Genomic DNA, 21,788 nt, shown 5'->3' with positions numbered 1-21,788 from the left:
CAGCCAGTCAATGGCACGTGGATACGTGGCCAAAGGAAACGGAATCGCAGTTCCTCTGTCCTGCACGTCGTGGGGGCAAGAACACTAACTCAGAAATGGGAAGCAAGGGATAAAGTGTGCCAGCTGTCTTGATTTATAGCTCAAAAAAACAAAACACATTCAGCAGTGTTTTGTTGCTCAGTTACACTGTGGACAGCCCATTGATTCCTCTGAGATCTCACCAGATGAGAGCCACTTGGGCTGTTTGCAAAGTGCACACTTAAAAAGAAAAAAGCAGAAACAGTAATTATTAGATCAAGTATTAGTATGTATTTATGCACAATAATAAAAACAGATTTACAAGTTGAACTGGAAATTTAAACATAAGAAGTTTAACAGCTTTTGTTTATTATATTAAATAACCAAACACCTTTTATTCCCAAAATTGGTAAAGAATAAATAATATAATTTACAATATGGTACAAAAAATAATCAGGAAGGACAGGCATTCTGCTTTATACATACACTGTATATGTATATTTATAATCTATAAAACAAATTCACATCTCAAACAAGCCGAAAACCTTAGATGATATGGCTTAACGATTATTATAAAAAACAGCAATAAGTTCTGCTGCCCAGAAGCTCTAGAGCCGGTTATCCTGTTACAGAACAAAGGGCATGGGCTACTGTAGTGCTTCCAAGACTTACCTCACCTAACACGACTTACAAGTTACTGTAGGATTAGGAGAGTTTTGACAAGTCAGGAAAGGTTTGCTGTGGGTTTCTTTTTTTCTTAAGACAAAGTGCCACATTACCTCCTAAATGCATCTGATAGATCTCAATGTTAAAAGAAAAAGCAACTGCTGTTTTCCTCCTCCACTTGTTTCAAGTGTCTATTATATGACTGTTCTTTGTACACGTTTGGATTCAATGGTGTGATCTACTTAAAGATGCTATTAAACTGAAAAGACACCACCAGTAATGAGGCTATGGTACAGAATACTAGAGAATGGGACTGAGGTGGGAAAGCAAGTGGATCAACCAATGAAATGGTTCCAAATATCCCCACTCCCTGAGCAAGTACCCTACGCCCAGAAGACACAGAGGGATGAGACAAATGCCATCACGAACCTTATGTGGAATCACGAACTTCAACTTGCCTCTGCACCTTCTGAAGAATGGAATGCTCATCACTGGATATTCACAATGAAGAATCAAGGCAAAAACAACTCCCTTGAGACCGAAGATATTCAGTCTCAATCTTTAGAAGAGATGAATCAGCAAAAAGATCCCTGACAACGTTAGAGTGACTAGGGGAAGATTTTTCTGAGAAACTGACCTGGTCTTAATCATAACATGCTCAAATGCACAAAGGAAGCCACAGGTGTATACTGACACTATCACAACTTCCGCTGGAAGGGCAGAGGGAGACGCAGAAGTGGGAGGCGTCTCTGCTTGGGTCTTCTGAAAAATTCCAGCCTTTAACATAACAGTTGCTTATTTTCATACATGTATAATCATTTAGGCTGGGAGAAAAGGCATCCATCATTTTAATGCTACAGACGACACCATTTTTCCTTAATATGGCAAGCAAATGCTTATACCTGTCTGGTTGCTAGAGAAGCAGGGTTCTCTGAAGTCATGTCAGCTTTATTACAGGTGAGAAGAGTCAGTCCACTCTCCTCCGCAACTCACCTCCCCACTGGATGACACTGGCCAGTCAGCTACTCCCAAATGGAGTCTATGTGGGAGACCCAAGAGGGAGGTGCTGCTGAATAAAGGGCCAACAAAGTCTTATCCAGATCTCCAGAGTTTTCCTCCTGCTGGACGTCCACCAGGTGACAGGTGCCAACCTACCAACCAGACTACTGTGGGGTGTCCCCTGCTGGATAAGCAGCTCGGGATCACTACTGTCCCTGGCGCAGTGCACACTGCCATTGGGCACTGCCCCCGGCATTGATGTGGTAATGCTACTTGGCATCTCTGGTCCCAGACAGTGGGAATACAAGAAAGCTGGCAGTGGCCTAACCTCGGCCTGACCCACTGTGGATCTAACCGGGTCGGATGCCCAGAGACAGACCCACTGATCTTGTTTGGCTCAATAAGGTGCTAATTTCAGGAAGCTGATACATTGATCACAAAACACAAGCTAGTTTAAAGAGACTCTGGACTCAAATACTGCTGTCTATCTCTCTTAAAGTGGTACCACATCCCTTTCTTTCAGACCTCCAGAGCTTTGGGACTGTTTTCTCAAGAGCCCAGGAGGGCTGCCCACACAGGCTTTTCTTAGTGATGTTTGTGCCTAAATCCAGATCTGAAAGAGGGAGGCCACATGACAGGCAAGAGCTCTGAGGAAAGCTGGAGAGGAAGGAAGGAAGCTACCGCCTGGAAGCCACTGTCCTGCTTCCTCTGCGGCTTGGAAGAGACAACCCAGCCTGTAGCCTGGAGCAGCCGACCACTCTGCGGAGGCAGCAGGATGAAGAGCAGCCCCTCTGCTTGTACTTGCGAAGGACCTTCCCCTCTCCTTGCACACTGGCTCATCTCTTTGCGGGGCGGGGGGGGGGGGGGCGGGCAGGGGGAGGAACCAGAGGAGAGGGCCCAGCTGGCCTCGAAGGCTGCCAGTCCACAGTGAGCTGGGAGAGAGGCAAGGTGATGAACACTAACAGTGGTGGGCTGGGGCGGATTCAAGAAGCCACACTGACTGCGGCTGCCGGGCGGGGGTAAGCAGCAGGTGGGGTGGTGCCCCAAAATCACAGCACTGGTGCCCAGCCACATGGGGTGTGCCTGGATGGTGGTTTGTGTGCTTGGCCCCGCAAGGCTGAGAAGGCAGAGGAGCTGTGTTAACTCCATTCTGGGGAAAGACTGGATGTTGCACTACCCAAGATGGTGACAGCTGGTCATCCAAGGAGGCTCAAGGAGCACACCAGAGGGATGTGGGTTCAGCGCACTCTGACTGCGCGTGATGTCTGACCCTTGCCTGGATTCCCTGAACAGGAGGAAGAGAAACAGGAGACCATGAGGCAGAAATACAAGCAAGGGATTATACATATGCATTGGGGCATACTCTGCACTGATGCCAAGGAAAGGAAGAGAGAACTTTCCCTGCAAATGGCATCTGTCCAAAATGCTAGGCAGGAATATGTTAGAAGTTCAAGATCATCAGGAAAGTCTTATCTGTAGTCAAATGAGCACTTGGGGATCACCCTAAAGAGAGAAATAACATCTCAGATCACCAAGAAGAGACTTGCAGATAGACGCGGGGAAGAAACCAACTAAACAGGAACGCTGTTCTTCCTCTCCAATGTCTCCTAATTCTCAAAATACGAGAAAAACATTTTCTGACCAGCTTAGCGGGATTTTTTTTAAAAGTCCACACAACCCGCGTAAGACATGATTCTTTTCCCCCTTCCTGTTGAGTCAGTCAGAACAAAAGCTCCAGATGAGGAAGCACTAGGCCATGGTCAGGATTTCTGGGGAGGTGGCACCAGTTGTGCTGCCCCGGGACCCTCCCACTGCCCCGTGATTGGAGTGTCCTCTGCAGTGTCCGCTGTCTCAGGTCATGCCCAGCTGTCCTCCCCGTCCTCGCACTGCAGAGGGAACAACCGTAGCAGGGAGTTGGTTTGCCGCAAAGAACGCAGCAGTGCCCTGGAGCCTCCCTGCAGAGAGCGGGAGGTCACAGCTCCCAGGCCATAACGACGACAGCCAGGCCCACCACTCCTTTCTCTCAGAAAGAAAATGCCCTGGAACGTCTGACACAACAACCGAGGCAGAAGCGTGGGTACCGCGCAGACCCTAACACATGCTCCTGGCAGGGGGCGGCTCCGACACCAGGGCCACGTCTGACACTGGCCTTGCCGAGGACGCTCCCTCATCGCCTGGCCACCACTGCCTCGGCCTGCTGGGACATGGCTGTCTGCATGTTGCACATTCTGGGTGCAGAGGTGCCTCTGTTCAGACTGTCTCCTGGGAGTCCGGGCTTGATTTATGTTTTCTCTCTTCTAAACAGGGCTACCCCTATGACGCTCGAGGACCACCAACCCTGTAAGCTGTCCTCCACAGCCTCCGGGCTGCCCCAGCCATGAGGCACAGTCACTGGGACAGGTCACCGACCGGGGGGCCACCTCCACCGCCATCAAACAGAACCTCTCGGCGGCCAGGCTCAGCGATGGACAGCTCTTGGGCCAGATCGTTGAACCGGGATATGTAATCGATGCTGTTTTCGTTCATCATGCACACCAGCTGGGAATCCACAACCTATGGGAGAGGACACGGGGAGACGAGTGAGCAGGCAGCTGGCCACCACGGCCGGACTTAAGTGCAACTCCCTCTACAATGAGGGTGAGAGTTCCCCCGGCAGCCACATCACAGTGGCCCCCGCACTCCAGGGACAACCTCAGAATCACCTCCGTCACTGCGAACACTCACTCTGTGGAGAAGTACGCACTGTGAGCGTCGGGTCAGAGTGGTGGGTCCCCGGGAAGGACGGTCAGTGGACAGAGAGGCAGAGGGAAGGCAGCAGAACTAGGGACTGTGGGGTGGCCTGAAGGAGACAGAAGCGGAGGAGGGAGTTTGCCACAGGCTTGCGTGTCAGAGGAGGGCTTTCTGAGGCGGGGTGTGAGCAGAACTGTGGGAGCAAGTCATGTAAAGGCACGAGGGAAGCACATTCCCGTGAGAAGAAACAGCAGGTGCAAAGGCCCTAAGGTGGGAACAGCCGGCTGTTCAAGAAACAAGAAAGATGGTGGATGTGAGTGCGTAAGGCAGAGAGTACAGGAGACCAGAGTGTGCACAGTGGGGCCTCATGCATCAGGACTGTCCTGTGGGCAGAGCCAGGGAGTTTACTGTCTCCTCCCGCACTGGACCGGACTGTCAGCCTCATGAGGATAGGGCCTTTAATTTGTCCATTCTGGGCCTGTAGCAGTGCCTGGCATCTAGTAGGCCCTCAATTAATATTCATTAACTGCTTGATGTAATGAACAAATACAAATGAGAAGCCTTCGGAAAATTCTGAGTAGAGCATGGGATGAACTGAACTTTAAACTTTTTACTACAAGGAATTTCAAAAAAACTGAAATTTGTTTTCAAAATCCCCTCGGATCTCGAGATTCACGTCCAGACACTGAGACGCTGAGGCGTCCTGGGAAGCAGCTGTGTGAGCTTTGTTTGATCCAGGTTCCCCCCCGAGTATCCACTATGAGATGCTCGAGGGCCCCCCACAAGTGCCTCGACAGCCCAGGGAGCCGGTGTTGAGGAGATGCTGCTCTAGGACTTCAGCAATGAGCTGGGGGCCGGCCAGGGGCATTCTAGACTTAGGTTCTCCCCTCAGCACAGCCTCTGTCTAAACTCCTACAGTACCTGTTACTTCACACCTGGAGTCTTAGTTAAATGTACCTGTCTTCACTCCCTCAGCCCTACTTGCCCACAGACACCACTCAAACCTAGTGGGATGGAGGCCTGGGTGGTTGTGTGAGGCGGCGGCCTGGACAAAGAAAAGAGGAATGCTGCATTCCAGGCAGAACATGGGGGAGACACACTGCCACAGCATGACTCCTGGGTCATCACGTGATCGCAGAGGAGCCTCTGCAGAAGCCCTCCCCCCATTCGGCAGGTCAGCCACGAGCAACGACACCAAGGTGCTGCTCAAGGGTCCCCTCTGTCAGGTGGCAGCAACGATGGCACCGCCACTACCGCCTCTTCTCCTCCGCAGATCAGGAGACTGAGCAGGGGGACGCAGAGTCCCTGCCCGAGGTCACACAGCTGGTGGAGGACACACAAGACCCAGAGCTGCCTTCAGAGCCCCGGGCTCAGCCGTGACTCAGCGTCTGTCACCTGCCGCCAGCGGGACAAATGCCGGCCCAGCACTGGCAGAGATTCCCTCTCAGGAGCAGTCAGAGGCTGGGCTCTGTCCATGACGGCTCCTGACGTGTAAGTCTTGGCAAGCAGTTCTGAGTAACCACACGGGTCTGCCGGAGGGTCTGGCAGCTCTGGGATGGAGGCTGGCACCCAGGCTTGGGGGAAAGGTCGTGCGCTTACCTCGGCGACATCAGCCAGGGACCGGGACACAAACGAGTCGCGAGAGTTGCCATCCAGCAGGCTGGGGCCCAGAAGGGAGGTGCCGCTGTTGGTCCCGACGGGGGTTGGCAGCATCTTCCGGCTCTTCTCTGGGGAGATGAAGCTCGCTGCAGAGAGGAAGGAGAGGCCCTGAGCCGGCTAGGCCTGGGCTGGTCCAGGGAGGCCAGGCCAGGCCCTGCGGGCATCTCGCTGCTCGCGTGGGCACGGTGCTCCAGACGGAGGCATCAGGCCATACCTGCCTTTCCTCCCATGGTGAGCCTTGGACAGTCCCCTGCAGCCTGGGAAAGTCTATCTCATTTTTCTAGGGGCCCCACAGTGTTCCACTGTCTGGTTACCACCCCTACCTCAATGTAAGGTTGTTTCCAATTTCTCATGATTTCTGTTCGACTTTGCAGAGCCTGCACTGCTCTCTGTGACTTTCTGAGCAGGAAATGCGTATTGGGGGCTGGCTCCCCCACACCACCCAGACCAGAGCCCCGGCTTGTTCGGGGCCGTCAGGTGTGGTGCCCCCACACGGTGCTGACCCAGTTGGTCAGCAAACAGCATGCCCCGTGCCAGGGTGCACACCCTGGCTGCTCTCTACAAATACAAAGTGCACGGACCCCAGATGTGCCTCAGAAGCTCCTCTGTGCAGGAAACCGAAGCTGGTGCGTCTTTCCCTAATAGCCCCTTCCCGTCCCACAGGCACCAGTGGCAACGAGGATGAACACATCCTGTGAAGGCTCCGATCTGTCCTTGCCGTGCCACCACAGAACAGAAAGAGGGGAGCAAAGAGGGCGCAACACACCGGCTCCTTCCACCCTGCCCTTGGCAGTGAGCCTGGGAGGAGGAGCACAAGGGACTGACTGCAGGATGGACGTGGCCATGGTTACGGGGTTTACACATCTGCCAAAGCCTAGTGACCTGCACACTGGGGCCTGGGCACTTTCCCACATGTAACTGATGCAGAAAAAAACCCTAAATACCAAGGAACAGCCCTGGAGGGGCTCTCTGCCAGGAGCGTGGCGAGTCCAGACTCTGGCTCTGCTCGTTCTGGCTGCCCTCCACAGAGACTCACCAAACAAGCTGCTGAGTGAGGAGTCCGTGGGGTCGCTGGGGCACCACTGGGGGTCGTGGGTCGGGGAGGCGATCCAGTCTGGCTGGGGGCTGCTGGACGGGGAGGGGAGACTCTTGGAACTGTCACTGCCGTTCAGTTTTGCTGGAGAAAGAGGGACTCCTTCACCTGTCAACCAAAATCTGGGGTCAGAGCCGGCACGTGGGGTGAACAGCCCCACTTCCCCCACCTGCCACCAAGAAGGCCACGGAGTGGCGTGGCACGCGCTGCTGAACTGGGAGGCCCAGGACCCCACTGGGCCCCCAAACAGCAGGGACCCATGCCCATCTTCAGAGAATGACACTGGCCACAGCGGATGGAGGCAGGCCCCGTGCTGAGGGCGTCACCTACACCCTCTCCTGCTGCTGACGACAGCCCTGCAAGATGTCCGCGGCTCCCAACACACTGCTAAGGAGAACAGGCTCTAACAAGCCGGTGACCAGCCCACGGCCACACGCTGCCAGCTATTAGCTCTGAATCCACGGCCTGAACTCTACCAGCTGGCGCCCACCATACCGCTGCCCCACAGCACCGTCCCCACAGGCTGGGGGAGCCAAGGCCCACAGGTACCAATCCAACCCCTCCTAAAACCCACAACCCCACAGGCGTCCAACCCAGGTTCAGAACCGACAAGGAGACGGCCCCGCCTGATCCCCAGGCTGGAGCTGCCTCGTGGGCCCGCTCTATCTCCCAAGGCCAGGGGCAGCCCCGCCAGACCAAGAACAGGCTCAGGTCCTGTACGGGCGTTGTCCGCCTGCGCTGCCCCTGCCAAGGCTGGGAAGTGCCTTGTAGGTGCAGAGGCTCAACTCCCAGGACAGCTGGACAGCAAGGTGCTTGGAGGCTGGCAAACACTCAGGTGGGAGGTCAAGGCCCCTGGGAGAACTGACTCCAAGAGGGCTGTGCAGAGGCACCCTGCTCCTTACTGTACTGGCCAGAGCTGATGGCGATCTCGATGATGGAGTCGCTGATCTGCGTGGCGGGCTCTCCCTGAGAGAGCACGTCCTCAGGCGGGCCGGGCAGGGAGATGTCCAGCAGAGCAGAGACGTTGGGCGGAGAGAGCCGGGTGCTGGAGGCCTCCGACGAGGGCAGCGGTGTGGAGAGCCCATTGTGGAGAGGAGCCTTGGACAGCTCGGATAAGGAGAGAACGGGCGAGTTCTGTGGAGACAGACACTGTTGAGACACGACAGAGCAGACAGTCCATACCAAGCAATGAAAAAGCAACCTTGGTCCTGCAGAGCAGTGACTGAGTGACGGAGACACCAACAGAGAGGCAGTGACCCCAGCAGTCACTCATCCTTCCAGCGAGAAACACACTCAGGGAACTTCCTTCTCCTGAAACCCTCGAGGGATGGCCCAGCTGGGAGGCCGGACCGAGGTGGCCTGGATCTGCTTCCACCCCCAGCTGACGACCTCCTCCTCCCCGGCCCAGAAAACTTAGTCCTTCCAGAACTGTGTCTCAATCAGCCAGCCCGAGAGGGGAGAAGGGAAGCCTGAGATGGGAGCCGCGTGTGCACCAAGGAGGCAAGGTGAGGGGAAGGACGGCCGCTGGACATCATGAGGAGGAAGCCCGAGCCCACGAGCAGGACCACGAGGGTGGGGCCTGGCGCTGGACGAGGTCCTGGGGCAGCTACTTTGCTCAGCAGCCAACAGCACACTCTACCTGGAAACCGTCTGCCACCGTCTCCTGCCTCGAGGGGACACTGATGAACGGGTCGCTCGTGCCCTACGAGAACACCAGGAATATGCCAGTGAGCGCTGGCCCGGCACCTGGCTCCTGAGGAGAGCCGCTCCACCCCACGGCTCCTAACAGGCAGGAGCACGGGGGTGTAGGCTAGAGAGCTCTCCCTGGGAGCACAGGAAAGCCCACTGCTCTCAGAATGTGCACCCCCCTGCCCCTGAACTTGAGACCATTTGTCAATTCACAGTCAACTCCAGTCCTAGCAAGAGGTCGACCTCAGGGTCCTCAGGCAGGACTGGGCTCTGCAGTCCTAAGTGGCCGCCTGCCCTGCCCACCTCAGGCAGCCCTCAAACGGGTGGGGGAACCGGAGGAGCTGCAGTGCCAGCGGGGCTGCAGAGCAGGGCCCGCTGAGGCAGCACCCGAGTAGCAGGGAGTCAGGGGTGGACTGACAGCCAACTTGGTGACATTGGTGTTCAGGCCGGCTACCTACCCTGCGGGCAGACCTCCTGTTCAGGCTGGCTACCTTCACTGCGGGCAGACCTCCATGCCCGTCTTAGTTGCGGATTCCCTGGGTCACATGGCAAGCCCACCACACCCGCTGCACCACATGGTCTCACTCAGGCTGAGACTTCCCTGTTCAGTGACTCTCCTCTTGCTCAGCAGGCCCGTCCCCTCCAGAGGCAGAGCTGGAGTCCAGCACGACCTCAGCTCATGGCCTTGGCTTTCAAACCAGGACTGGAGATTGACCATCCCATCCCAGAAGCTGGTGGCAGCTCAGAGAAGCCCTTCTAAACACACTCACCCCTACAGCGGGGATGGGGTCTCCATTCTGGTGGGTGCCGGTGGAGTCCTGCCCCGAGACAGTCACCGTCACCTCATCTGAAGACAGCGGAGAGATGCCAGACAAGCCGTCGGCATCCAGGACGGGGAGGGGGCTCCCAGGGATGATGCCGGCGCTTTTAGCTGCTAAGTCGATAGCGCCTGGCAACAGAAGCAACGTGCAAGTCTTTGTCTCCTGACGTCCTGAAACCCGCCCCAGAGGGGACAGCCCATGTGCAGGCCTCATTTTCATGCCAGGGCAGAGTCGCAGAGACTTACTGGCCAGGTGGCCTGGGGCCTGGGGTGGCAGAACCTTGGGCACAATCGGCCGGGACAGAGCCGCTTTGGTCAGGGAGGACTGAATGGGCCGGAAGGAGCCTCTCCCTGTGAGGACGAGAGTGGAAGCAGACGCGTCAGGCACACGAGCTGATGGCCTCTTGCCACACGGCAGGGGCTGCATGCGCTCCCCTTCATGGCCACCGTCCAGATCATGGAAGCCGAGCTGGAAACCACCAAACGTCCCAACACTTGCTAACTTGGGGAAGTCAATGGTCACACAGGGCCCCGGCGGGGAGAAAGCACTGTCGCCCGTGACAGCGGCACCACTGTGCTTCCGGGGGGCTGCTGAATGGCTGCGGTCACTACTGTCAGCCCACGGGAACAGCCCTTTAAGGGTGTGTCACACCTGAGCTGAGCTACAGGCTCCTCTGAGGGGGTCAGAGCACCAGACTAGGATCAACGTGCTGCCTCTGCAACCTGGCTCCTTCCTGGCAGGCTTTCTGCCATTGAAAAGTAGGTGTGAGAATGAGCAATTGTCTGGGTCTTATGAAAATCAAGACCGATAAAAAGGTAAGTCATGGAATGTGTGTTTCACTGAAGGAGTCTCACTATATAAGATTTACTGCAAAGAGCGAGGGCCCCACTGAGCTTACAGATCCGTGAAAGTGTGAGTCGCACACCCTAAGGACATGTCTGTCCCATAAAACGCCTGACAAGAAGACGTCACGGATGGGGTGGACCACAGACCCTTCTCTTAAACTGAACCGAGCAGAGCACCCCAACCAGGGACGTCTGAGCCCACCTTGGGAGGAAGCTGCCTGTGGACCACCAGTCAGGGGTCCACACCTGCCCGCACTGCTGCCCATGTTGATAGAGCGGACCCAGGAAGGCTTGAAATGTCACTCAAAGAGCCATAGGAACAAATGCCTGCAATTTCCAAAGACGGGGCCACGCACGTAAGGAGCGAAAGCTTCCCTGAGAAGCCCCGGCACTTACCAGTTATGGAAGAATTCGACAGGATGGAGAAGGAACAGACATTGTGGGACTGGTTTTCAGACGGTCTAGGAAGCAGTGTTCTCTGTGGAGGGAAAATTGGCAATATTCAGGTGATGGAAAGACCCCAATACCGAAAATCATCCAGGAAACTAGTGCTGGATTGTAAAGGAATGTTCTAGAGAAGAGGAAGCTGAGTGTAACCAGATGGGGGTTCTGGTTCTAGAGTTGCTGACACAAGGGCTTCCAAGACAGTCTGAGGATGGCTATGCTCTGTAGACCCCAGACCCCTAAACACTGGGTCCTCTCTGAAAAGAACCCAGGGAATTGAAGCTTCCCAGGGAAAACTGGGGGAATGTCAGAACAATCCACCTTTTATCTAGAACATCTGGATTTGGCTGGAACGCAACTAGTCCTATAAATATTTATAACCACTCAATGTGGACTGTTACGAGATACCCCTTGTTTGGGTGAAGAAAATCAAGTTGCCGCCTGTATCGCAGGGGGCCAAGGCCATGCGGCCCTCTACCCCATCCACGGTCTGGTGCCCACTCCTCCCTGTCACACGCCCAGGGCTCCCATGTGTGAACCATCAGGTCCCAGTGTGCTCAGGGCGCCTTCATGGTGTGACGACTACCACCTAAGAGGAAATGGAGTTCACTGCCGACACTGTTAGCTGTTGAGGTGAAAAACTGACAGAAAGTATCTCTCAGGCCGGAAGTGTCCAGAGGCACTGCAGCTCTGGGCGCACAGCTCGGCTCTCGCCCCACTGGGGCTCCCCAAGGGTCTGCCACGTGCCGCAAGGCGGCAGGGTGACTGTACACGAGGTGACAGGCCCTGGTGTCCCCTGCCAGCCTCAGGCCTCTTTGAAAGAGCCAGGTGGGGAGATCCTTTAGGCTCTGGGCCTCACGGTCTCTGTCACAGCTACTCAAGTCCACCCCGGTGGTGTGAAAGCAGCCATGGACAGCAGGGAAATGAAGTACCGTGGCCACATGCCAATGAAACTTGTTATAAAAACAGTAAATGAAAGAACCACATATGAAGTGTGATTCCATTTATGTGAAATTATGTGATCCCTAGAGACAGGAAGTGGCTCAAGGGCTGGGGAAGGGGCGGTCCAGGTAACGGGCCGGGCTTCTGTTTGGGGTGATGACAATGTTCTGGAATGACACAGCGGTGGGGGCTGCACACCCCTGTGAATATACTAAAAACCCTGAACTGTACGCTTTAAACAGGTAGGCTTCATGGTATGTGAATTATATATCAATAAAGCTGTTTACAAACAAAACAACAACAGGCAGCTGAGGGCACCCTGGCTGCGACCCTGGGCTGTGGGGTATCCTCTCAGCCAGGGAGTGTGCTCCCATGCCCAGGGCAGAGGGTTAATGTATTTAACCAAATATACCAAAATTAAATGCCCTAACGTTGAATTAACCTGCACAAAAAAACCCGTGGGACTTGGAATAAATTTTCCTTCCTGAGATCTGTCATGCAATCTCTCATTTCTAAATAAATTACTTCCAAGAGAGGAAGAGATTTCTGAGTCTAACAAAAGGAGACCTATGCATTAATTCAAAAACATTCATAAATTTCCAGGCCCATAGTTATTTCAGAATTTCAGCTTCACCTCTGTTATCTTTTTACCTCCAAAGAAAAATGCCCTCTTTCTCCTGTGCCTCTGATCCCTGGATCACCCCTCGGGGTCTGCAGGTGGCATTCACGGGTCCTCCCAGAGTTCATTACCAGCTTGGGAGAGGTCTGGCCTCTGGCCAATCCATATACCTTGCCAACTGCTTCCATTTACTACATACTTATAAATAGATGTTCTGAGAGTCCTCACATATATTCCAATCTGGGACATCCTTGAAACCCAAACCCCTAGAACTTTCTGTCTTTTTTGCAAGTGGTTTTCATGCTGTACCAAGATTACCTTTATTTTCAGGTACAGTTAGGGTCACTGTTACTACTTTATCCTGTTAAGAAAAAGAAAAGAAGGGGCAGGGATTCTCCCCACTTCACATGAAAACCTGAGACACAGGAAGACACTAGCGTATCCTGGGCAGCTCAGCCGGTGGGAGGGAGAGGCCAGCCCTTGAGGCCAGGCACACGCAGATGTGGATGGGCTCCTGACCTGGACCACCAATGGCTTCCGCAGGTGCCGGTTCCGCAGCTTCCTGGGCTTTGGCAGGAAAAAATCCGACTGCATCTGTGAGGAAGACAATACTGACCCCTGAGAGTGTTTTCTCCACACACATGGGGCAGCCCAGCAGCAGGGAGGCGTGGGCCCCACTTACGCTGATGGAGTTCAGATGCTGACGGAACGTCAATTCTGTTTCCTTGTTGGGAGAGAAGAGCTTCCCGTGTCGGCTGTTGGGCGGCAACGTTGTTGGGACGGCAAAAAGGCCACCATCTGAGTCACTGCTTCCGGCACTGGAGGGACCGGCCACCAAGAGGGGCCTCGGGGGGTTTCTCAAACCTAGGGAAGGAGAAGGGAGAACAGATACAATGGCGCTCACCCAGCAACGCCTCCAGCATGGGAGGGGTTCCACTGGGAAGAAAATCAGAAAGGAATCCTTGACGACCTCTCTGGTGTCCTTAAAGGGAATTTCCTATATCTCAGTGCTGTAAAAACCTGCTTTTCTCCCTTTCTCCCTGAAATTCTAGTTCCCACCATGTAAGCAGATCAGAGCTTTCCTTGATCTCTGATGATCTCAGTGGGAAGGGCAGATTCACCTTCAAAGACTTTTCAGAGCTAGAAGAACCTTCCAGATCATCTAGTGCAGACCAGAGGTCAGCAAACGTTCTCTGGACATGGACAGACAACAAAAGTCAGCCTCGAGGGCCTCACAGTCTCTGTTGAACTCAGCTCTATGGCTGCAGCACAAAGGCAGCCACGTGAGCCAGTGGATGTGGCCATGTGCCAATAAAACTTCATTTACAACAAGCAGGCTGTGGACCACGGTCTGCTGATCCTTGGTCTAAATCTCTAATTATACAAAAAACAGACCTAGAGATAAAAAGACAGAAAATATTTATTTAGGAACTACTATCTGGGGACTCTCCTTGCTGTTTTCATCATCATAGGCGCTGCTGCAAAGCACCCTCACTTCACGGTAGGGACGGGTCCCCTTTCTTTATTCTTTATTTGCAAATCTGTGAAGTTAAATCAACACGCACAGAGTCCAGAGACCAGGTCTTCTAAGCACCTGTCTGGATTCTAGCACTGCAGGCGCACTGGGCTAAAAGCATCCGCGATTGAGGAAGAGTGTGGACATTTAAGAGTTCACAGAGTTACAAAACTTTAAAGCCAGAGGGAGGGGGCAAAGACTATACAGGCTCCCAGCTAGCCCACCACCGGTTGACGCCTGAGGAACGTGCCTTTGCCTTAAAGACAACCGATTCAGAGTCTGCTGCTGCCCCCTCGTGAGCCATGGCAAGGAAACAGGATAAAGGTCAGGAGGGAAATGGAAAACAAGAACTGCAGGAGGTGGGGAGCCTGACACCACAGCAGCCTTATTCTTTAAAATTCATGCAGAATTAATGATTCTAGCCATGACAATCCGTTTTATTAAAAAAAAAAATACTAAGCAAGTAAATTGATGACTCAAAGAAACGAGTCATGTTTATCCTAGGGTTATGTGCCACGTAACCCAAAAAAGGACGCTGAATTTAAATTACTTCCCAGATACAACCGTGGACCAGCAGGTAAGCCCATCTTTCTTTCTAAGACTTGTGTTCAACTGCTGGGGAATCCTTTAACTGAAGGTTTCTTTATTCTAATACTTTAGATGTAAAGAAAAACAGTCCCTCTAAGACTCAGAAAGAACCAACCTTTCTCATGCTTTAAGCCACCAACTCGGCATGATATGGAGGCTGCTGCTGACCTCACAAAGCCAGATCCCCCAAAGTGACCAGACTGGCAAGGGTCCCCCATGTTTCCTGTCGGCTCCTGCACCCAGGACCCCAGAGCCTCTGTGACAGGCCCTGTGCTCACCCTCCCCTCGAGGAGGCAGTGATTTCTGTATCCCACACCATCCGCTGGACTGCGGCTGACTGAGTGGAGCGAGGCCTCAGGCAGCCCGGAGCTCTCGGCTCTGTGCAGCCCGCAACGCCCAGCAAGGATCCAGGAGGCCACCTGTGGCCACCTGAGCCTCACCTGAGGAGCAAGGTGCGGAGCTGGGAGAGAAGGTCTTGCTGTGTCGGAGGGCAGCCTGGTTTCGAGGGCAGCGTGGGCTGCGGGAGCTGACAGTCACCACCTTCCCCGGGGGCGTCGTCGACTGCTCCTCCTGGGCAGGCCTCACTGAGGCTGTGGAGCCAGTGTTCACTTCTGGAGCCTGGGACAGAAACGGGCCAAAACATTGGCCAAACTCAGCACGGAACAACGCTTGTGGAGTGTGACGGGACAGCAAAGGGCCCAGGGTCACACTCCATGATGCACAGGTTGGTGCCCCAGGTCCTCAGGGGAATAACCGCTGTCCTCCAGGAGCCCTTCTGTGTTCACTGCCGCGGTAGCACGGAGAGGACATCCCCCTGCACCGTAACGGGAGGGGAGGCTGAGCGGCAAGTGACAGGGACTCTCCTTCTTAAAGCTTCTTCTGATTGTGAGTCAGAGGAAGGAAATACAGATTAATTTCTAAAATCAAACACAATCACAGCCAAGGAGTCCTCTGCTTAGTCAAAACCTCCACCTCAGGGGTTTCGTGGGCCCCTACCTGAGGCCGCTGCCTCCACTCGCCTGGCTGTCACCAAGTGTTGGGGTCCTCGGCCATAGAGGCACCCCTTCTACTCACCTGTTCTCTCCCATGACTCCACCGTCCTGCCCCGCCTCCTCAGTTCTCCCCGGCACCCACTCCCCATGCTCTCACCCAGCCCCACCTACCCTGCACCTCTTCCTGTGTCTCCCATGCCTTTCGCCCTGGCCTGACCCACCTTCTCTTTTCCCTGGGACCCCTGCTGTGTCCCTTCCTACTCCATTCATTGGATCTCGACACCCCCACCTCCCACCTGAGTGCCCGCCAACCTCCCCGGGGCGGGGCGGCCATCAGCTGCACTTGTTTGTCAGCGTCCCACCTACAGAGAAATCCCAGGGAGGGGCCGCCTGGCCAGGCAGGCCATCCCTAATTCAAGGTCCTGTATCTCTCCTGGGGACTTGAGCAAGCGATTCTCACACCTGGGCTGCATCAGAATCACCAGGCAGGGCGTGGGAGTGGGGGGTGTCTCATCAAAACAGTCTCCTGGGCTGCAAGAACCTGCATCCCTAACGAGTTCCCAGGTGATGCCGAGGCTGCTGGCCGGGGACCCCGCTTCAGGAGCCACAGATCTGAGCGCCCTGCTGTGCATCCTCTGCACTGCCAACTTGCTCCACTCTCCTCTCCCAGTTGAGGCCGAGGCCAAGGCCAGCACCTCGGCCGTGCTCCAGAACTCCCACCTCCTCAGGAGCCAGCCTGGTCCGGCCTCCTTCCCTAGGGGTCTGGACATGCTCCGGTCTCCCCCGTCTCCGCTCCTGACCCCTCCAAAAGTCAAACTTGAACAAGTGTTTTAAACTCATCACCTCTGTCCGGTCACTGCAATACTGCCCACGCCTGCCCGCAGGTCACATTCACACCTGAATCCAAAGTCCACTGCTGGCCCTTGGGCCCCACCCACCCCCACGAGAGCCGGTCCCACGTGGCACTCATTCCCCACCATGAGCTCTGCTGAGTGCCGCCGGAAGATGGTGGGCAGGAGCCCAGGGCAGAGGCTCCGGGAAATGCGGCAGAACACAGACCACGTGCTGTCTGCCCTGGGGAGCAGGAGGCGGGTACATGTCACAGTGGTGACATGGGCGCACCTCGAGTTTGGTTCTGACTGTGACCCGAGCCCCACTCCTGTGAGGGCACCACGCTGAGCTTCGGCGTCTCCTCCTGGAACTTGTGAGCCTCACCTTCCAGTGCACACGCCCTTTTTGGGATCGACCTGCCTCAGGACGCTGCTCTCGTGCCCAGAGAGCGGACTAGACTTTCCGGTTGCAGCACCTTCCAGCCCACGTGTGGGCTCTCCTGGCCGGCCTTCCAGGAGCGGGGGTGGGGGGGCAGTTACAAGCCGTGGCCAGGCCCACTGGCCGGGTGCCCTTTCCCTGGGCCATGGCAGCCACTGCCCCCCACAGGAGCCTCTCAAGGAACCTGAGACCACTCCAACCAGCCACCTCTCCACAGGGTCTCCTGGGCGCAGCCCACCCAGCGCAGCCCCTCCCAGCTCCACTCCCTGCACCCAGGCTGCACCCCCACTGGCCTCCAAGGATGGCCTTTCCAAAGCACACACTCGACCTCGCCATTCCTGCTGCAGAAACCTGCAATGCTCCCAGCCCAGCTCGGCTCCTGGCCATGGCTGCCACCTCACCTCTGCGCCTCTGTCCCAGGCTCTGTCCCCTCAGCCCACACACTTGGGCTCAGTGGCATCTCTGGAGCCGGGCAAGGTGCAGCCCATGTGAGCCCCACGGGACGAGGGCCTGCACTGCAGGGAACCGGAGCCCCAACCACGTGCTCTGTGCAGCCCACTCCAGGGAACGAAAGGCGACCCCCAGACCACCTCCTCCAAGGAGCCCGCAGGGCCCCAGACCACCTGCCACAAGGCTGGTCTTTCCTCTCTGGACCCCAGCCACCCAGCCGCGAGCCCTTGGGGGGCCAAAAGGGCAGTGCTCCGACCCACACTTACCAGCCTGGGGTTGACCTCGGTGGAGATGAGCTTCAGGAGGCAGCTGAGGAGGCGCTGCCTGTGGAAGCTGTTAGGTGGGGAGCCGGTGCGGGAGCCCTGGGCCTGGCCCTCAGGGCCCAGCACTGCCAGCCAATCGTACTCCAGCTGCAGCTTGTTGGGCTTGCCCATCATGAGGTAGACTTCGGCCAGCGTGAGGCTTTCAGAGGTCTGCAGGTTCCAGCCCTCCTCGCGGAGCTGCTGGGCGAACCGGCTGGCAGGGATGTCCTTCGGAGGCTTGGCGGCAGGCTGACCCTGAGGTGGTGGGGGGTCCAAGGGGCTCGCCTTCTCCTGGGGTTCCTCCGCAGGCACGTCTGCCAAGTCTTTAGTGCAAACGTCCGGCTGGAGCCCGGGGCTAGGCTGAGGCTCTGGGCCGGGTGGGACGCGGACAGGGGATGGTGCCCTGGCCCGGGCGAGGTCGGCCACCTCTGCGCTGCTGGGGACGAGGGTCTCTGGGGAGGGGCACCCTGAGGGCCGTGAGTCTACGCAGCGGCATTGCTCAGGGATGATGAGGTCCTGACAGGACTTCATGTAGCGGGGGAAGGGGTCGAGGAGGGAGAGCTCATCTTCCAGGTCTGGGAGCTGGCCACAGGCACACGCCAGGGCCCCGGGTTCTCGGGCAGGGCCGTCCCCACCCTCTGCAGCAGCGGCCGCAGGGGTCTTCTCAAGCCGTCCCCCAGCATCCTGGAGCCCAGGGGGAAGCCTGTCGGAGGCGTCCGGGATGCTGAAACTTGCAGCGGCCCCCTCCCCAGGGGCACTTTCAGGGGAACTCTCCCCGGAGCTCTGCAACGCATCGGTGGAGGGAGGGGGCCGCCCCCCGCCCTTGGCCTCGGCGCCGCCCCGTGGGCACTTCAGCTGGCCCCTGGCTGTGCCCTGCCCGCTCTGGATGCCCAGGATCTGGGCTGGGGGCAGCGTGTGGGTGTCCTTGGTGCTCTGCTTGCACCGGCCGCCCTCCTGCCAGTGCACCGTGCAGAAGGCCTTTGAGTGCACCACTCGGGCCACGCCCGGCAGCGGGGTCAGGGTGCAGTTCTCCCCCGGGAACAGGTGCAGTGCCACCTTCTCCTGCGATGGCTCCGTGAACGAGTCCTGCAGCTGCTGCTCCTCAAACATCTTCCGCTGAGCGCACCGTCAAGGAACCACCTGCAGCAGCTCACACCCTGAGGTCCAGCGGGTAGACACGACAGGTACTTCCTTCTTTCCGGGCTCCACACCCAACACTCACCCTCCTAGCTGGGAACTGGGCATGGGCTACAAGCCAGCCAAGGACACGAAGATGTAGGTGTGGGGCTGTCCTCGGTCACTCTGTTCAACCTGCTGGCAGGGATGCTTCGGCCACACCCTGTGGGCCAGATGGCAGCCACTTACAGCAAGGACGGCTGCTGTGACAGAGTTCTAACACTGCAAGGAGGTCAAAAAGGGGGTTCAGACCCAAAACCCAGAGAATGAGGGGCTGTGGGTTTTAGTTCTGGTTCTACAGCATCTCATGGCACAGCTGCTACACGCCTGGGGGCCCCGCTGCAATTCCAGGACTGAGAAGGAGACTTCACTCTCAGGCAGCAGGTGCTGCGGAGCCCGGGGGTGGCTTTAGTAGGAAAAGGATACAACTCGCACTTCATGAAGTGCCCACTTCTGCTTCAGGAACTCGATGAGGCTGGAGACCTTTCGATGGAGCTCCACGATCATCCTACAGAGAAAAGACAGATGGGGAATGGGAGGCTGGGACGTGGGGGTACCTTCTAGGAGCCCTAGAGGCTGCAGCAGGAAGATGATGCCTGGGGGTCTCGAGGCCAGAGCCATAATGTCCGTGCAGAGCCGTTGGCTCTTTTTCTAAAAACTAACTCTTTAATTTGAGATAACAGGAGACTCACGAGAAACTGCAAGAAAAAGTAACAGAGATCCTGAGTGCCCTTTACAGTATGAGGTCTCAACCAGGACAGGAGCCTTGGTACAACACACCCTTCTCTTCTACCAGCCCCCTGTGGGGTCAAGAGGGTGGGTCTAGACTCAATTAAACCCAAGAAAATAAAAATACACATGGAAGGAATGAAGTCCTGATGATGCAGGCTACGACACGGATGAACCCTGAAACCATGATGCTCACTGAGAGAAGCCAGACAGAAAGGACCAGTATATGATCCTATTTACATGAAATGTCAGAACGGGCAAATCTATAGGGCCAGAAAGTAGACCAGTGGTGCCCTGGGGAGTGGGAGGAGGATGTACAGTGAGTGTTTAGTGGGCATGGGGTTTCCTTTCAGGGGGCTGAAAATTTCTGGAACTAGAGAGAGGTCATAGTTGTACAACACTGTGAAGGTACCCAATACCCCTGAACCGGGCCCCTTAAAAGGGCTCACAGTTAATTCCGTATTATGTGAATTTTACCTGAATCTAAAGGCATCCCCCACACTACCCCCAGGTGGTGTCAGAGTACTGGAGTGGCGTCTGCTGCTCACCCAGGGACCCAACACCGCCCCTCCAGCCCCGTCCCTCACAGCTCGCTCCCCCAAAACGCACAGCGTGTTACCTGAGCCGCGGGTTCTGTGCGAGGCTCTGCACGCGGGCCCAGGCATGGTTGTTCCGTGGCTGCAGCTCTACGGGGACTTTCAGGGGCAGGCGCACTGGCTTCTGGTCCTCTTCGTCACTCAAGCCTGCGACAGGAAGGGGCCGTGAGAGCCTGGCACAGACGGACCTTGATGAGAAGGTGAAGTCCTCGGCCAGACAGCTAAGGGACCCAGAGAGGAGCAAGGGGCAAACAGCCCTCAGTGAAAGTGGGACTGGCAGGAGCCCCAGCAAGGACCTGGTCTAAAGGTGCCAGCATGGCCAGCTGCACATCTGCTACACCAGGGCCACGGACCAGCCATGGGAGACTCGCCCTGACACCTCGGATGCTCCGTTTGAGGACAGCTGGGACTTCTGAGCTGGACTTGACTCACGAGAGGACACACCGCTATGACACGGGGTTTCGGGTCCAGGAGCTGCCTGCTGGCAGGACTGGATCACGCAGGCTCAGCCGCCGTGTTCCAGCTCAGCCTGGCCATCACTAAATGGAGCCAGACAGCGAGCCTCCCCGACGGGAGTGAGCCCCAGGTGTGCAGCCCAGCCCAGCCCGCGTCTGACATACCGTCCGGGTCACAGAGCTTCTTCAGGGCACGGCACATGGGCGCTTTGATCCGCAGGTTCCTCCCTTTGTACCGGACTGTGGTGGCCCTGGGAGAGGAGTGTTAAAGAAGCGCTGAGGCCTCTAAATGAACAGTCACTCCCACCCCACGCAGTAACCAAGGGCCCCAGCTAAGCAACCACCCTGGCCTCCAGGGCTCATGCTCGGCCCCACGAGGGGACCCCACACGTCCCCAAGAAGCTCCTGGGATCGTAGGCAGATGCGCATGACAAACGACAGAGCTGACTCTGGACCCTCCCGAGCACGCGTCACGCTGCAAAGAGGGCACCTGCTGTTCAGGATGTACCCTGCCCTCCTGCCTGGCAACCCCGAGAGCCCTCTCACTGGAGCCCCAATCGGACGTCAGAAGGAATGCCCCTTCCCCTCCTCCAGGTCCCCAGAGCAGAAGGGCTCACCCACCTCTACATGACCTCTCAACCCGCCCCTAGGTGACCACCTCTGCAGGTCAGTGACATTCCCTAGTCAGTCCCTCTGCAAACCACACTAGGGGGGCCCAGAGAGAACGGGACACTGGAGGCCAGCAGGCATGAGTGCAACATGCTTGTGCTCCCCCCACTGATCTGCAGGCAGGCCCAGAATCAGGAGGGCCTGCCCTAAATCTGTCACAGCTATGGGTGACACTCTACCTGAATACTGCTGTGACAGTAACTTATATAATGTTAGGATTACATAAATTAAAGAAATACTACTATTAACTAATGAAAGGAATATAAAAACCATAAAAAATAGCTCCCTCTAAGAAACACACTTGGAGTGCTTTGGGAATACTCAATAAAGGTAGATTGTTTTTTTAAAAGATGGCAGACAAATTGTGAGCAAGACAACTATGAAAAATGACAGGGAAGGACCCTGTAGTCCCACTGCTTTGAGAGCCTACATTCTTGTTCCACTTGAAAACAGGAAATCACAAATGATGCATCTTGGCTAGAGCTTCCAAATAAAAACACCAGAGAACTCCGAGGAGCAAG

At 56.0% G+C, this 21,788-nt stretch overlaps 1 protein-coding gene across 4 annotated transcripts in view; it reads right to left on the bottom strand.

Moving 5' to 3' along the window:
* Positions 1 to 440: 440 nt before the first annotated feature.
* The window catches only part of CRAMP1 (cramped chromatin regulator homolog 1), a 54,742-nt gene continuing 33,394 nt past the window's right edge, over positions 441 to 21,788 (bottom strand). For 2 of the 4 annotated variants that reach the window (XM_068524078.1, XM_068524077.1), the window contains exons 7-20: positions 20,764 to 20,849; positions 20,167 to 20,290; positions 19,245 to 19,326; positions 17,607 to 18,758; positions 15,070 to 15,247; positions 13,208 to 13,389; positions 13,045 to 13,119; positions 10,917 to 10,998; positions 9,625 to 10,025; positions 8,805 to 8,867; positions 8,068 to 8,314; positions 7,109 to 7,273; positions 6,013 to 6,158; positions 441 to 4,236 (exon numbers count right to left, since the gene is read on the bottom strand). In XM_068524078.1, coding sequence (XP_068380179.1) covers positions 4,072 to 4,236; positions 6,013 to 6,158; positions 7,109 to 7,273; positions 8,068 to 8,314; positions 8,805 to 8,867; positions 9,625 to 10,025; positions 10,917 to 10,998; positions 13,045 to 13,119; positions 13,208 to 13,389; positions 15,070 to 15,247; positions 17,607 to 18,758; positions 19,245 to 19,326; positions 20,167 to 20,290; positions 20,764 to 20,849 — 3,148 coding nt within the window. In that variant the 3' untranslated portion in view covers positions 441 to 4,071. The remainder of the gene's footprint in view (positions 4,237 to 6,012; positions 6,159 to 7,108; positions 7,274 to 8,067; positions 8,315 to 8,804; positions 8,868 to 9,624; positions 10,026 to 10,916; positions 10,999 to 13,044; positions 13,120 to 13,207; positions 13,390 to 15,069; positions 15,248 to 17,606; positions 18,759 to 19,244; positions 19,327 to 20,166; positions 20,291 to 20,763; positions 20,850 to 21,788) is intronic. The other 2 variants (XM_068524080.1, XM_068524081.1) reach the window with 2 other exon arrangements.

This window comes from Eschrichtius robustus, chromosome 16, assembly GCF_028021215.1.
Source record: "Eschrichtius robustus isolate mEscRob2 chromosome 16, mEscRob2.pri, whole genome shotgun sequence".
Classification (NCBI taxonomy): Eukaryota; Metazoa; Chordata; class Mammalia; order Artiodactyla; family Eschrichtiidae; genus Eschrichtius; species Eschrichtius robustus.
This window is presented reverse-complemented; position numbering and strand designations above follow the sequence as displayed.